General features: G+C 56.5%; 1 protein-coding gene across 1 annotated transcript in view; it reads right to left on the minus strand.

Moving 5' to 3' along the window:
• Positions 1–2,731: 2,731 nt before the first annotated feature.
• Positions 2,732–16,707, minus strand: part of GPR107 (G protein-coupled receptor 107) — a 77,313-nt gene continuing 63,337 nt past the window's right edge. Inside the window, exons 16-18 of the mRNA XM_059410540.1 lie at positions 15,872–15,955; positions 14,923–15,041; positions 2,732–7,711 (exon numbers count right to left, since the gene is read on the minus strand). Of these exons, the coding sequence (XP_059266523.1) occupies positions 7,615–7,711; positions 14,923–15,041; positions 15,872–15,955 (300 nt within the window). The 3' untranslated portion in view covers positions 2,732–7,614. The remainder of the gene's footprint in view (positions 7,712–14,922; positions 15,042–15,871; positions 15,956–16,707) is intronic.

Raw genomic sequence — 16,707 nt, forward strand, 5'->3', positions numbered from 1 at the left:
TACAACATGGTACGCAGACACTTTTAAAAGCTCCCTGGGCTAAGGCACAGCAAAATTCTGGAAGCAAGGCACAACTGGAGGCCAGGCCAGCTGGAAGGCAGTGGCTGGTGGTGTAATCCAGGCGAGAGTGAGGGCGGCCAGCTTGGGCAGTGGCAGTGGGGAGAGAGGTGGGTGCCCTGGGATCGTACAGGGGGTAGGGAAGCATCAAGGGGTAAGGCCCGGGTTTTTGGCCTGGATCACACTTCCAGGACTGGGGAGGAGGCGTGGTGAGCTCATTTTGAAAGCGTGGCTTTGACGTGCCTTTAAAACAGCCCAGGAAGCAGCTGGATAAGCCACCAGGGGCTCAGAACAGCTCCAGGCAGGAAATAACACTCTGGGCCCAGCAAGAAGGGGAAGGAGGCGGCTGCCAGGGTGGGACCTGGGACGCTGCGGAGGAGCCCATCACCAAGACCCGGGCCACACGGCTGGAGGGAAGAGGGAGCTGGCAGGAGGTCTAACCGGCCAGTGTGCAAGGCCAGGAACTGATGCTGTGCAAGGCACAGTGGGCGCTGAGGGTCCGTCTGGGAGGGGAAGAGTGTCAGATAGTAACGGAGTCCCGGAGGTTGCAGGTGACTTTGGTGGCCAATGGCAAGCGGGCTGCAGTGAGATGGGGGACAGTGAGGTGAAGCACACCTGAGCGGTTTGGCCTAGGAGCGGGGGTGGGAGGCTGCTGCTGGTTAGGGGGATTGGGGTGGTTCGATTTTGAATGATTTTGAATGCGAAAGCCGAAGGAGCTGTTAAACTGGGGGGCTGCGCGGGAGAAAGTAGTGGCATGGCTCCCAGCCACCCACGCTTCCCCCCATGCACCCCCCGACACCAGGCTCCCCTCGGATCGCCCGCAAACACAAGCGTGCATGCGGAGAACTACTTTCACCCCTGAGTGACCGAGGCGCCTTAGGCTCAGTCCCTGCAGGTCTGCTCTAACGAGCAGCTCCCTCACTTCACCAAGGTTGGCATTCCCCTGCCAACTGGAGCTCGTCACCCCAGACCCTTAAACTCTGGTCCCCAGACAGCACAGCCAGCTTCCCTCCAGGTGGGCACCGGGAGGCCCCACCAGGCTCCTGGGCCTGGAAGGCAGGGGGCAGCTCTAGACTGGGCTCCTGCCTCGCCTGCTCTGCGTCTCATCACAACAGGGAGAGCAGACGAGCGAGCTGCAGTCAGGCGCCCCGGCGCTGGCCTTCCCGACGCGAGCCCAGTCCTGAGCGCACGCCCCATGGCTGGCTTCAGGCCTAGAAGGCTTGCCTTCGGCAGAGCAAGCCCTCGCCTGGCTACAGAGGAGGAAGCCAGTGCTGATCTGAGGGAGCGGTCCGGCCGGCACCCTCAGCCTCTGCGAGCCTCAGTGCTCACTGCGGTGGCTCTAGCCGGAGCTTGTGAGAGGCTGCTCGGACCCTGCAGCTGCGGAGGCGTCTCCCGCAGGGGCTGGCGGCTCACACGGGTGGCTCTTAAGTGTGATCCAGGATAGGCCAAGGCCGCATCACCCGGAAGCCTGCGAGCAGTGCCACTTCCCAGGTCCCCGGGGGAGACTCTGGGCCCTCCAAGGGGCTGATGCTTGCTCAAGTGTGAGAAGCATGAGATCAGGGGGTCCTTCTCACACCTTCTCCTGGCTGCCCCAGCATCTCTCACTCTGAGAGCCCCGTCTGACTCCTGGGATCCCCCATTAGAAGGCCCATCCTACTCACGCTTCATTCCACAGACACTGTTGGTAACCCAAAGTGCCCAGAGAGTCAGGAATGGGAGCTGGGGGTAAAGCCTGGCCACTCCCTAGGAAATCTAGGCCAAATAACATGGCTTCTGAACCCCCATCCCTCACCCCCCCAACCCCTGAATGTCTAGACCATGACCAATGACGACTGACTCCTCACCACCCCATAGCAGTCCTGGGGAGGGGCATAACCTCTAGCCCCAATTTCTGTAGCTTTAAAGCCAGAGCACTGGATGGGTAAACCACAGAACAGTCCGCCTCGTGGAAGAAGCCAGACACGAGGGATGTAAGCTCCAGAAGACGCCGAGCTGCCGCTGCCGGGTGGGGACTGGAGCAGGCATGTGGCCTTTCTGGGAGGGGGTGGTTCTGGCTGAGGAGGGGCACAGGGGAACCTCATGCGGGTTGGAAATGCTTCCCCCCGATTATGGTGGCGGCCACAGAACTATGTACACATCTGTCCAAACTCATCCAACTGTGCATTTAGAGAGTGAACTTGACAGTATGGAAGTTACACCTCAGTTCAAAACATTCGTAGTAAAATAAGAGGTTTGGGATTGCATGACTTCTAAAAGGCTCTGAGTCTAAAGTCTTGGATTTCCGGGATTCTGATGTGATCGCGGCCTGCTTGAGAAGCAGCGTCAGAGGGCAGAGCTCAGGATTCTGGGGCAGCGAGGGCGTCGCCCCCAGGCCACACTGTCCCCTCCCCTCCGGCTGCCGCAGCGGGCACGCAGGTCCTCCCCTGGAAGCCACCTGTCTGCCCCATGGAGGCAGGGCAGCGGGAAACGACAGGGGATTTCCAGTCTGTTCCAGGACCGAGCCCCTGGGGGTGCAGCCGAACGTCTCTAGTAGGAGTCACTGTTGTCAGTGCGCGCAGGTGGGAGGCAGTTAACTAATTTAATGAACAAGAATCACAAAGGGAAAAATGACGAGCAGGAGGAAGAGAGACAGCAGCCCGCAGTCGGTGACTCCCTACAGGATTACAAACATCCATTTCCGTCAGAGAATCTTTATTTTACATGTCTGCATCACAGCGAGAGAATCGAGCCCATACCTCACCCTGATTGGAAGCCCCACCCGGTACGTGTTTACATAAATACTCTTCAGTGATCATTAGTGTTAAAAAAAAGAAATACTGAAAACTCCTGCATCCCAGTCTAACGTGGAAAGCAAATGATATTTACAGACATTTTCTCCCCCAAATGAAACTTATTTCTGGATTAAATGTGTCTGACTTCTTTTGAGGTCACATGACCAGGCAAATCCAATTTATGGTGGGAAAAGCTGCTTAAGGTGCCAAGAACTGCCCCCCCCCCCCGCCACAGTTTGGCCGGGATTTGGGGATCCTTTTGTAGTAAATATCTGAAATGCTAAGAAGGCTGTCCTGCTGCCCCCCACCCCCATCTGATTTGGCTGTCCACTGCACAACCTCAAAGATGGCCCTAAAATGAGCTATCTTGAAGTGAGTGAGCTTTTCTGCCTCACTTCAACCTTTCATTTGTCCTTCCCCAACGGCCTGCCTGCAGACTTCCTGCCCCCGGAACTCCAACAGTCCCTGTGCCACACGACCAGATCCCGGCTCCCACACCGCCTCGGCCCTCTCTCGGTCGGGCTGCCTTCCTCACACAGGGGCTCGGGGGATGCGCACGTCCCACGCCCTAACAGAGAGACACCGAGAAACATTTTCCAAGAACAAGCCATCCACGGGGGTACAGGGTAGAGCACAGCCCCTGGAGAGAGCCGGAGTGTTCAGTTCACCTCACCACACCGCAGGTGGGACAAGTATTAGCATCCACTCAGGTGGGCCCCCAGCACCCGGGAGGAAGAAACCTGGAGTCAAGAGCGATCTTTTGGAACATACGGCGTGTTCCAGATACGCGCCTTCTTGGCATACCAAGAAGTACCAAGTCAAAGCCTAAATTCTTTAGTAGGGAAGCTTCTCATTTACTGACTGAATCCTGAACGGGAGAGACAGGTAGCAGCCACGGGCACTGGAAACCGAGCACATTCTCAATCTGTTAGAAGGCCAGGGGGGGTCAGACGAAAGCAAAGGGGGCGACTGTGGAGTGTGGGGCCAGGAGGGGGCTGGGATGCGCTTCCCTTGAAATCCAGCAGCGGGGCAGCACGAACAGTCCCGCGGTCCCACGGAGTGCAGGGAGCAGTGCTAACCCCTTCATCAGACCCTCAAATGTTCTGAGAGCCTTCCTGGGGAGAAGACGCCTCCGGCCGTGGGAGGTGGCCCGGATGCCGCCTGCAAGTCAAAACGGGGATCTTTCACACTCTTCCGGGTCCGTAAGGACTGGCTCCTGGTAACAGTCTCTTAAGTATTACACCAGAACACACTGGTGTGCAAGGGCCCAAAGCGCAACGCACAGCATCAGTACGTACACGCTCGAGAAAACTCTCCTTGGCTTAGAAAGTACATCTGTCACACGGCTACCGGGAGAAAATGCTGCAGTGCACCAAAGCCTTCAGCCCCTAGTCCCAGACGGAGCCCATGTGCCATCGATAGCGGTGGGCTGAGGAGGAGCAGGAGGAGAAAGGGGAGGAGGAGGGGGAGGAGGAGCGCTTGGGGGGGGCAGGTAGTGGAACAAGAGGGAGCAGCCATCCCGAGGAGCTCACAACGCAGGAGCAGGAAGCGCGCCAGGACAGGCACTCGGAGCACGAAGAGGCAGTGCTGCGGGGCTGCCCAGATGTGTCCGGGAGAAACCACACCTGGACATTTTACTAAGTGATTTCTTGGAAGAAAATGGAACTGACTCAGGCTATGATCGGGGTAGCCATCTTTCACACTGGAGTTAGCAGCTCCTGACGGGAGAACGGGCCACCAGTCCACCAGAGCTGGAGTCAGCAGGTTCGAACACGCGGCTACTGAAATTTTAAAGCATCAAGAAACCTAAGAAACAGGCTGATGGCGTCTTTGGCCACTGTTAGAAGCCAGGATGAAGAGATCAATGATTGTTCCTGCTGTCTAAGTAGTAATTTTCTAGCAAAACATACACACTTTATTACGGGACAACAGACCCTTTCCTTCCTCAAAGCTGGCAGCTGGCCGCCCAGGTGGTCCAGAGCAGCTCTCTCAAAGGAAGCAGGGCAATCCTGCAGAGGCAGAAACGGGGAGCAGGAGCACAAGGCGAAGCTGTAAATACTGCCCATCGCTCTCAGACACACACCCGAGCCTTCCTGCCCGGGGCCCCCAAACACTGGTTCAGCTGTAGGAGCTCTGCCTCCCGCTGCACCATGTGGGCTGCTGGAAGGACCGGGACGACCAGCTGGCTTTGGACCCCCGCAGTCACCTCTGCTCGGGACGAGAGCTGAGGGCGGGTCACAGCGCCCAGATGACGGACACCGGGAAGACGTTTTTACAGAACAGGAAGGAGAGCTCTAACAACCTGCACAAATATGGGAAAACCAGTTTTCCCAAACTGGGGCTGGGATTTTGATTTTTCTTATCACTGGGCCTCACTTCGAACCTCTTGCCAGTTACAATACAGGACTCGGGCAGACTGGTTAGCATTTACTCCTAAATCACGACCTTATCTGGCCTGCACCCTCCCGTTCAGGAGGGTCGCGACCATCCTGCGGCCCCTCAGCCGCTGTGCGCCTGAGCCCTGAGGTGCACGTGTGGCCTCGGGAGCTCTGGGGCTCCCGGCCTCGCATGGCTGCTGAGGCTCGAGGCTCTGGCAGAGGAAGGTGCGAGCCACGGCCGGCTTGGGGAGGGCAGTCAGGTCAGAGGTGCCCCAACGCGATCTCCCCCAGGGCTCCTTCGCTCCCTGGCTTCCAGCGAGTGAGTCAAGGACAGCCCACAGGGACCCTTTGCGGAGGAGGAGGGAGGTTTCATCACACTTCTGGGTCTTACCAAGAAGTCTAGGGACCAGTCAAGAATACCTGCTCGCAGGACGGATGGCAAAGGTGTCCCTCTGAGGGGAGCACCGAGGGGGGTTTGATCACAGTATGAGACACATTTTGGAAGTACTGGGACTGTGTTTACACCAGGAAAACAGTCTTAACATTCCCGACCTCCCTGAAACCTTCTCCAATCATGTAGCCCCCATCTAAGAAAACAGAAAGACAAAGAAGCAGTCCCTTAAATAAATACTTAGAGCAAATTTCCTTGCTCCTCAAACTGGGGAGACACATGATCCCTGCCCTCAAATCTGCGGCAAGGCGAGCAGCAGCAGCCTCGGAAGACAGAAGATTCCAGCTCACACCCCATGCCCAGCCAGGACGGAGCCTTTGTGCAGGAAGGGCCGCGCGGAGCACTGAGGGCTAAGGACAGTGCATGAAGAGGACATTCTCCTGCTCCCTTCGTCCGGGACAGAGAGGACAGGAGAGGGACAACTGAGGACAGACTCTTCAGGTGGTGAACCTGGGGAGCTGAGGGCCACCCCCTGAATTCTGCAGTTTCTGAAGGACGCTTCCAAGCCGGGGAGGGGAGAAAACCACCTCCAGAGACGGCTGTCCACCCCCAGCCCCAGGCCCAGGCAGGTGCAGGCTCCTGGCACCCTCGGAAACGTTTCCAACAAGGCCACGGTTCAGCCTCTGGGCTCAGGTCTGGGTCACCATCACTCTGGTGGGGGATTACCGCCCACCTCCACCCCGGGGCCATAGTGGACCTCCTGAGCTCGTACCACCATCCAAAGGACTTCACTACCAGCTGTACCACTGTTCCCCTGAGGCGGCTGCCCGCGCTCCTCTCCAGGCTCGGAGAGTTTGGAAGGACGCTCTGCTGAGTCTCCGAGAAAGAGCTCGCCATCCCCAGTCCCAGAGAGAAAAGCTGTTCAACACACCTGCTCTCCTGGCAGGCACGCTCCGGGGAGATGGGGACGAGGTCTGTTTCATTCCTGTTAGAAAGCCTACCTGGTTTATAGGAAAAAGTTTTTAGTGATGATGATTTTTGCTTCTACTTAAATACCTGCTTAAACACTACCTTGTCTGCCCCCGGCTGCTCCTTTAAGGAAAACTCCTTCCCGTTTCTCCCCATATTTTGATTACACGAAACAGACACAGCCACACCGAGAGAAGGAAAAGAGGTGGTCCTGCTCTGGGCAGTCAGGGGAGCTAGATGTTTGAGGGAATCCTACTGGATAACGCTTTCTGAGCTTAAATGTACACTTCTGTCCACCCGTTAGACAACACCACATCCGCTTCCATCAAGAAAAGCACTTCCCACCACGGTTCCGGGGCTGTGACTCTGACGGGGATGCTCAGCCCCCAGATGACACAGCCCTTCTGGGAAGAAGACGGCCGGGCCTCTGGAGCTCCTGGTTCCTGGTCACTTTCAGAGTCTGGGGTCAAGGTCTGGGGCAACACTCTGGGCCAGGAACCCCGTGGCAGGCTCCATACACTAAACTGGGTTTTGACGCTGCCTTCTAAAATAACCTGATTTCATTCATTTTTGTGCCCCAAAGATGCCACGGTGAGCTCCGTCTCTCTTCTAAGTCCCTGCGTCCTGGCTCAGCCCCTGCTCTTCTCCTGTAGCCTCATTCCCGAGCCGGGACCGGCCCCGGCCTCGCGCCGCTGCCCACCAACACTCCTCTCCCTGCTGCCACACACTGGGGGGCACAACTGCGTCTTTCTGGAGAGTTCCCAATGAAGAAAAAGAAAGAAATAGAAACTACAAACAAAGTCTTCCTCTTGTCCTCCTCGGTCTACACGCCCTCCCCACCATTCCCACCTGAAGGAGAATTCTAGCTGCCCATAACCAGCCACAGATCCAGTTTCCATAAAAGAGAGTAAAAAATTAGGTTTCCGTGGCACTTTGTTCCCAGCCGCGTGCTCTGTGGTGTCACTGTCGGGAGGTGCTCCTGCTCACCACTAGGACGAGTAATAAATTAGAGGTTCTCTCGGACAGTCCCAGCCGCCAGGCATGTCCGTCACGCGGTGCCCTCCCAGTCGCCCTGGGGCTCCACCGAGCCGTTGGTCACCTTCTTGACTTTCTTCATGTTCTCCATCACCCCTGATGTCGTCACTCTGAATGAAGAGAAAAAACAGAACAATTGGGAAAATCTCGGTCTTTAAGTGAAAGGCCACTGTCACCACGACATGTAGCGGAGTGGCTACATGTCTTGGCTCTGGAATCACACAGACCCGGGTTCCGGTCCCGACCCCGCTTCTGGCTAGCTGCGTAACCCCGCCAAGCTGCCTGCTCTCCCCCTTCTAAGTATGAGAAATGGTTCCCGCTTCCCAGAACCGTCATCAGGGGAAAATGAGATTCTCCAGAGCATCTTCTCAACAACGCCAGCTGTTACTACTACAATCAACATTGATCGGGCCCTCGCTTTCCGTCGTGGCCTCCACCAGTTCTAATGCTGCCTGGCTACGTGACTGTGATTACGAGACCACCACCTGTGCCCTAACCTTCTGAAAAGAAAGCTCAGCAGGGGTAGTCATTCTGAGAGTCATGGGATAGAACCACAGGTTTGGAGGAACCTTCTGGCGCAAAGATTCTCTGACCCTCAGAAATAGACCCAGGCCCTGGACCAGGTCCAGGAGCATGTGGCTGGGCCTCCCCTCTAGGACCGGGGACAGGGACCTGGTGCCCGGCACTAAGGAGGTCCCACAGAACCCTATACTGAATGTGTAGATCAGAGAGGGCAGAAGGCCGGTTTCAGAGAATGCGCAGAGCCCAGCAGAGCGGCCCTTTCCAGACAGTGAGTCACAACATCTCTCGGGAAGGTGGAGTGCAGGAGAAGACAAACTCTTGCCTCACCAGCTGTGAGCTGGACAGGACCTACAAAGGCGCTGGGGCTCTGTCTGGGTTGCTTTGCAGCAGAAGATGCCAGGCAGAGAGACTGAGCTCCGCCCGGCAGGCAGGGCTCAGAGCAGTCGCAGGACGGGGAAACTGCTCTGGGTGGGTCTGTACTGTAGACACATGACGTGGCACATTCGTCCAAAGCCACCGAACACACACTACCAAGAGTGAGCCCGGAGGTAAGTTACGGACTCTGGGCGCTCAGGACAGGTGAGTGTAGGTCCATCGACTGTGACAAATGTGCCTACCATCCTGGAGGGGGTGCTGATAACACAGGCGGCGACAGCGGTGGGGACAAGTGGCACCTGGGAAATCTCCGTCCCTCCTGTCCAGTTTGCTGTGAACCTAAAACTGTTCTAACAAACAATTAAAAACAAGTAACAAACACACCCACCAGCGTCTACCTAAGTACTCGAGAAAACGAGGCACCTATGTGCCCCATGAGGGACCTACAGGAATTTCTGAAACAGTAAAATAAATTCCATCACTCAACTCAGTAGATCTCTCCGAGGACTCTCTCAACCCACCAGCTGCTGAATCCTTTCACCGATGAATGGTAATTCAGTGGCCCTACAAGGCACACACCTAGAGGCTATCCAGTTGGACCTAAAGGCAAATGAGTGATTTTATGGGGTAAGGAAAATATTTCCCCTTTATTTCTCCTTTCATTCCTGCCACCATGTTGCTGCTGTGACCAGGCCCCAAAGCCAGCCAGTCCTCCCCAGAGGTGGGACTTCTCCCAGACAGGAGTCCTCCAGACCTGGGGCTGGCTGTACTTCTGGCAAGTCAGGACAAGGTGGTCTGCCCAGACGAGGCTCTTAGGGGATCTGGGGGATCCTACAGATGCTACGAGTGTAAACACGGTCCCCGGACAAAAGAAAGCACCCCCTTCGCCATGTGACCCGGCACCACTGCCTGTCAGCTGGCGCGGCCAGGGCCTAAGCCCGCCAGGAAGGGTGCACCTCTCCCAGCCCGCAGGCACGCACCCAGATCTTGTCCTCTCGGGCTGTCGCTGGACTGGGATATGCAGGGGGAGCAGCTGTAGGCCCAAGAGAACCAGAAGCCTTTCTAGCTCCAGCACAGCTTCTCCAAGCATGTGAGATCAGAGAAGAAATGCACCCTCGAGTCTCCGAGAGTCACTTGCGGTGACAGCAGCTGCTGTCGGGCTGTGGCCCCTCCTGGACAGGACAAGGCTTCCGCGCAGCTGGGGCTGAGTACAGCCTGTTCGTCGGACCCGAGTGGGGCTCAGGCTGGGCCTGGGAGACACACCTGTTGCCTGTCTTCCCCCAACAAGACACTGCTTTCCAGCTGGTGGGCCGACTGAGAAAACAAGGCTCGCTCTGTCCTGCCGGCCTGGGGCTGGGACAGAAAGGGACAGGAATCAGGGCTCTTGGGTCACCCGCAGCCCAGCAGAAGATGGTCTCCCAGAGCAACATTCGAAGCTGCTAGAAACAGACAGGAGAGCTCTGAGCAGGCCGGACGAGGGCTCGGGGCTGGGGGCAGCTATGAAGCCTGTGCGGAAGGAGGAGTAGCGGCCAGGCGGAGGGGAGGGAGGGCTGGGGAGCTTCTGAACAAAAGAAATGTAAAGGGAAAAAAGCATGCAAGGAACAAAAGAAAGCTCCCTGCGTGGTCAGGGAGTGTGAAGCAGCTGCTGGCAAAGGCAAGTGGCAGGAGGGTCAAGGGCAGGCCGGGCAGGGCCGTGGAGGGCCTTGTCTGCCTTGTCACGGCAGCAGGACTTGACCCTTGCGTTTAGGCTCGAGTGCTCAGTCCTGGCTCAGGCAGGATGCCCTGGGGACTTGAGAAAGGACAGAGGTACCTGAGCCTCGACATTGAGAATTCGGTCTCCAGGGGAGGGACTAGGGACTCTCCCTCGAAAACACTCCACAAGTGATTCTGGGAGCCAGGAGACCGGACAGGGCGGGAGGAAGACCGGGGGTGAGGACATCGGCTGTAGGAAGGCAGGGCACTGGGGCAAAGCGGGAGAGGAGACGCGACATTAGGTCCCCAAGAAATGGCCACTCACTCCACATGGCCTGAGAAGAGAGAGGTATTTAGGGCAACGGCCATGTGCTGCTGCTGGTGAGTGGTGGACGGCAGCGCCCGCAGGGAGCGCAGGGGACACAAGCTTGGGTGCCGGTGAGCAGGTGGCTAGAGGGACCTGAAGCTCAGAGGAAGCAAGTGGCTGGAGCTGGGGGCCGGCGGTATAGGCGGGGCGGTGTCAGAGGGGAGACGTCGGGGGCGACCTTGGGCTTGGGCGAGCCCTCCCCACGAGAAAAGGCAGAAGCCCCCACAGTCGGTGGAGCTGGGGAGCGTGTCAGCACAGAGGGAGGTCACGGGAGCAGGAGATGGCGAGGTGAACAGAAGCAGAGCGCGACGCGGGAAGGCAGTGATGCCGGGCGGGCCCCTGCATCCTGGGTCCCAGCAGGCCGCTGGCAAGGGGCAGTGACACATGGCGCCCAAGTGCCGCAGACATGGCCCGCCAGCTGCTGCCGACCCCTGTTCCGATGTCGCCGTGGTGAGAAAGGAGCCAGCAACAGCCTGGCAGGCGGGAACACGAGGGCCTCCGGCAACCTCAAAGCTCTGCGGGCACCTCCCTGCGTGTCTCTCTCTGGGGGAAAATGCTGAAGGGAGACAATGGCAGAAAAGCCACCGTGCGAGCAGCAGCTCTCAGAGACCCTACACCCAGGGCGGGAAGGGGCTCTCCGAGCTCTGGGTAGGCAGTGGGCGGCAGCGACCCTAGTCTAACACAAACTCTGGGGATGCAGCCACCCACCCTCACTCCCCGGTTGGGGATGGCGAGGCCAGAGAGGGCGGGCCTGTCCTTCTCGCTCTGCTCAGCCCTTCTCTGCCTGAAGAGCTCCTTCTCACCCTGGTGGCTGAGAGGCGCACCCCTGGCTGCACGGCAGGCCCCGTGGCTGGCTGCATCCGTCCCACTGTTCCCCAGGGGCCCGCAAGCTCCCTGGGGGCCGGGCTGCTGCATTGGCTGCTGCTCCAAACTACCTACGGGGCTGACCAGGCCGCTCACCGTGGGGCCCACACAGACCCAGTGACCAGCTCCAGGAAGGCCCCTCTGGCCACCAAGCCCAGAGCCCACTCCCGGCAGAGGCTGTCCTGCCTCCAGTGCCAGCTCAGGGAAGCACCTGTGACTGTGCTGACTTGAGGACGGCACCTACGGGAGAGTGTGTGCAGGACAGAGAGAAGGCACAGGGAAGTGTAACGGAGCTGGAGAGCGGACGGACCCAGTGCTGCCTCCTGCTTCCCTTCTCCATCTAAAAGGAGACCCTTCCTTCCCTGGCAGAACCCTGACGATCTATGCTTGCGACTGAACGGGCCTACTGCACACAGGCACCATAAGAAGGAGGGCTTCGGGCACCCAGTCCTCTTCCGCTGCACCATGCTGTGATCTGGGGCCTCAGTGGCCCCTGGAAGCATCTGTTTCTATAACCAAACCAAACGGTAAAGTATAACCCAGTTGACAAGTGTTTTCTGGACTTGAGATGTAGAGAGGCCTGGGGTGAGAAACAATTCGTCTCTAACTGCTGTCTCCCCTTCTGTTGGCCATCCACTCGAATGAAGGCAGCGTAGTAGAGAAAAAGTTCCCGGCAACCATGAGGCCAGCGTTCTGGATTGGGTGGGCACCTGAGAGAGGCAACTTCCCGGCCCTGGAACCCACACCAAGTATTTTTTTCCAGTCTGACATCTCAAGATAGCAGAAAAGAATTCAGATCTCCAAGGACATGCCTAGCATAGGAGGCGACTAACCAGGTCTGATCACCGAAACTGCGCCCAATATTTACTTTTTAATTTGCTGACTTTTTTGTGATAAATTCTCTTACCAAAATGGGTAAGCCTTTGCAAGCTTTAGCCCAAGGAGAGTCATTACAGAAAGAAAAACAGAAAATGACGGGAAGTTGGGTACTTCAGACCACACCTTCACTCTGCGGGCCCCGCGGGACAAGCCAGGTGGGGCTGGGGGGTGGCAGATGCACGGACCGCGGGGCAGGCCGGGGCCAGAGGAAGGGGGGAGCGCTCTACCCACAGGAGGAGCCCGGCCCATCCTGGGCTCACCTGGCAAGACTCCCAAATGCACCGACTTCAGAGAAAGGGAGTGAAAACATGTAGAAGAGAAACTACCCAGAATCTCAATCAATAAGGGCCAGTGAGCGGCCCAGCTCAGCGTTCATGGGCCACTGATGGGTCAGATTCATTAGGGAGAGGATTTGTTTTGGGGCGTGTGAGGCCGAAGGAATATTCCTTTCCACAAAGAGCCAGGATATGTGTTCTGTGGCAAGGATCAGATGGAGCTCCTTTCGCCAGGAAACACCCTCCACCGGGGACGACAGAGAGCTCCTGTTTTTTCAGAAAGCACAAATAATGGCTCTGCTTGCCGCTGGCTTGAGTTATTTCTGGAAGATTTAAGAGGTGCCATCCAGGAAGAGCACCTCCAAAGAGAGAGGGGGGACAGCCTGGGGCGCAGTGGTGTCCCTGAGGAGCTGCCATCAGCCCTCGCGCTCACCCACAGGTCAGCGTGGACGGCAGGCTGAGGGCTGGAGTCCCCACCTCAGCCTGTTCTGCTCAGACACAGCTTGTTAATCCACAGAACTTTCAGTCAGAGAGAAGCTCCAGAACAATTTCCCTGCTGACTTAAAGGCACATAGCCTCAGTTGGCTCCCCAACTTCTTTTTTTCTTTTTAAAGATTTTATTTATTTATTTGACAGAGAGATAGAGCACAGGTAGGCAGAGCAGCAGGCAGAGGGAGAGGGAGAAGCAGGCTCTCTGCTGAGCAGCGAGCCCAAAGCGAGGCTTGATCCCAGGACCCCAGAATCATGACCTGAGCAGAAGGCAGATGCTTAATGCAGTGAGCCACCCACGTGTCCCCCAACTCCTTTCTCACAAGCTAAGCAGGACTAGTGCTCCGTGGAAACAGCACCCCCCACTAAACAAAGCCTTCACCTGTGGTTTGACTCTCGCTGGGATATACTCAGCTTTTCCGTGACTGAAGAGCAGCTCCCTCGCTATCCCGGGACGGCTGACACTGAGCCACAGAAAACACGGTGTCACCACAGCACTTCTCCCTTCCAACAGCAGCGTAAGCGGAGGCAAACACCGGATAACCCTACATTCCAATCTCTCCCCCAGCTAGCCAGAACGAAGGACACACTCCTTCAGTCTCGGCGGCACTCGTGGTCTGTCTGACCACTTCTCCCGCTTCCCTGCCCTGATCCGAGCACACAAAGACCCTCCCTAAAACAGTTACCACGTATCGCCAGCAAGAAATAAAAAACCAAAACAAAATTTTTAAAAATTCTGCCATGAGACAAAAATACCTGCACACTGCCTCTGCGCTTCTGGTACCACGGCCGATGGAAAGGACACGGAACGAACGCCTCCACTGCTGGAGCACATCAATGACCCAGCCAGTCGGCTTCCAGCTGTGACCCCAGGGAAGCCCTGCCAGGGGCGGGGGATGGACAAACACAGCCATCCCGCTGCTGCCTACCCCGCTGCCTCTCACTTGAGCCCGTCCAACCAAGTTACTGGCTCGCTCGGATTCTGCTGCTTCTAGAAAGGCACATCTGGTGGCTCTACTGCTTTCCCCTCTGGTATTTGTTCTTCTGTACCGAGAGCTGCCTTCCGTTGACTGTTCCTGTAGTGGGGCTGAGCACAGAGAGCTGTCCTATGCTGCCCGACAGCCCAGCGGGGGCCAGAGGCTCAGCCTTTGAACTGGGACAAGTCAAAGGGCCGCCTGCCCAGCCGGGAGCAGCACACTTGAAACTCCGCCTTAACAAACACAACACCTGACCTGGCCCACCATAGTCCATCAGTAAACAAGCCAACAGTTTCCATCTCTATTTCTTTCCTAGATAATGAGTGCCCTTTCCTGGAAAACAGGACCCTAAAGTCACTTGCCCTATGACTCAGAAAAAGCCGGCTTGAACACTCGCACAGAGGTCAATTCGCTGTGCCTGCTGTGAAAACCATTCCGTTATCTGGTGCAGGGGAGCCTGCAGACAAGCAGGAGACCCAGAGTCGACTCAGATGATCACGTTTTTAGACACCAGCTCCCGGAGGCTGGGGCCAACAGGAAGCGGGGCTGCCCATCCCCGGGAGGGCTGAACAGGCCAAGCGGATGCCCAAGTTCTCACCACCGGCTCACTGGAAGCATGTGCCAATGATGCTGGGGGATGCTTAATCGGAGGGCCGGTTCCACTTCCCCTGCAAAGACGGAGCGATCTTGGCAGACACTGTACTTCAAACTGAGTAAGACAGCCTGCGGCTCAAGTGTCCATTTCCTTCTGCTAAATATAGAGGTAACACCTCGGGAGCAACGGAACGCAGGGAGAAGGCGCTCAGACTCCCAACTCCCACCGTGCTGTCTGGCAGGGTCCGGGGGCCGAAGGAGGAGGGACACAAGGGGAGACTGCTTACACGGATTCCATTTCCAGGTCATCCTCCTGAGAAAGCTGTAGGTAGGGGTTATCTGAAGCCGGACGGAATTTACAGCCCGTTAGAACAAAGAATACCAGTGTGGCCATTTCGTCCAGGAGCTGCGAATTAAAACCCACCCCGAAAAAGGGATTATTAGCAAGGCTGTTCTTCTGAAAGCAGTGGAACTAAAACCGGTGCAGTACCCGCCCCCCAACCAAAGGTCAGGGCAGAGCTGGGGTAGGGTCTCCTCACGAGGTGGGTCAGAGGCTCAGCTAGGAGCATTCTGCCCGGAAATGATGGTTAAGACCCCAGGCTTTAATCAGTCTTCACCAGAATCTTTTAAGAGCTCCTTTTAGCTCCACATTTCCCGTAGTGCCCTCAGCACCAAGCGGGCGCCTCAAGGAAAGGTCTCATTGCTGTGCCCTCCGCCCAGAACTGGTGCAGCACGGAGTGCCGACTACACGTCCTGACGAGAACAAGAAAGGGAACAGGCTCTAGATAATTCGGTGGCTTCCCCTAGGAGTCAATGAGCTCGAGTCTTCGGCAAAGACACTGTATTACTGAAATACTCGTGGGTAAAGAAGGGCATTCTGGATTCTGAGCTTTCCTGAGCCCCAGAACTGAAGGAAAACCACGTCTCCTTGCGTTTTAATTATCCAGGGCGAGGCTCACACTCTCTGCCTGAGGCTTTTTTCTTCCAAGTCTTGTAAAATTGAAAACTAAAATCAATAATGCAATTACTTCCAGATTTTTCATGTAATCCAGCAGCTTTCCTGGGCAAACAGATCATCTTAGTTGTGGGCCAGAGGTGACAGGAGTGGCCACTGCCTGATCCCTCCTGAGCGACCTCACGTTAAGTTACACCCGAACCCTCCCCTTCAGCCGCCCCCCCACCCCCTCCCCCGCACCCTGCGCCGTTCCCACACGTTCCCACACACGAGCCCCACACCTGGTAGAGCCATTTCCACTGGAACGGAACGGCGAGCTTGAGGAGGAATGCGATGATCCTGGTGAAGTATATGTAACACACGATCTACGGGGCAGGGATAAAGAAGAAATGAAATCAACATGGAAAGGACAGCATCGCTTCTTTCCAACATCTTGCTGTCACAAAGGAACAACAAAAGAGAAGACAGAATTCCCTGAGGAAAATCATTTGACACTTAAGGTGCTAATTAATAAACATGGCAGAGACAGCTTCTCTGGCCACCCCACTCAAAAGGACTTGGCCCTCACCTCTCACCTCTAGGGGACCACCCACCCGACGTGGGGAGGACAAGGCATCCGGTGTGGCTGCTCTGAACTCTCATGCCTTCTTCACCTTTTCCACATACACGACCCACTGACTTCAATCCCCAAAGGGCAGGAGTTTTTCTTCCCAGGCCCTGAGGCATGTTTCCGAGTAGTGATAGCAAAACACAGCCCTCAGGGCCCACACCCGCAGGGCGTACCTGAGTACTGAGTATCAGAATAACACCGAGTATTCTAGTAAGGGAAGATGTGGCAAGGATTCCCCTGGACGGCCCCTGGGGCCTGGACTGCTCCCTGGGACCCTGCCCAGGGAAGGACCTGTCCAACCCACAGACGGAAGAGGACTCAGAAACTTTCTTTTAGGAATCAGGAAGCGAACTCTTGAAGAGCTTTTGTCTTTGTTTTAATAATCTTTGTCTTAATAATTTACAGCAGGTCCTGTCTTTTGGTGTCTGCTCATAGGGACTTTTTTCTCATTTTTGCAAATGACTAAAACAAGCAAGCCAAGGGGCTGCTCTGTCTGGCCTGTGCTTG

This window comes from Mustela nigripes, chromosome 9 (assembly GCF_022355385.1).
Source record: "Mustela nigripes isolate SB6536 chromosome 9, MUSNIG.SB6536, whole genome shotgun sequence".
NCBI lineage: Eukaryota > Metazoa > Chordata > Mammalia > Carnivora > Mustelidae > Mustela > Mustela nigripes.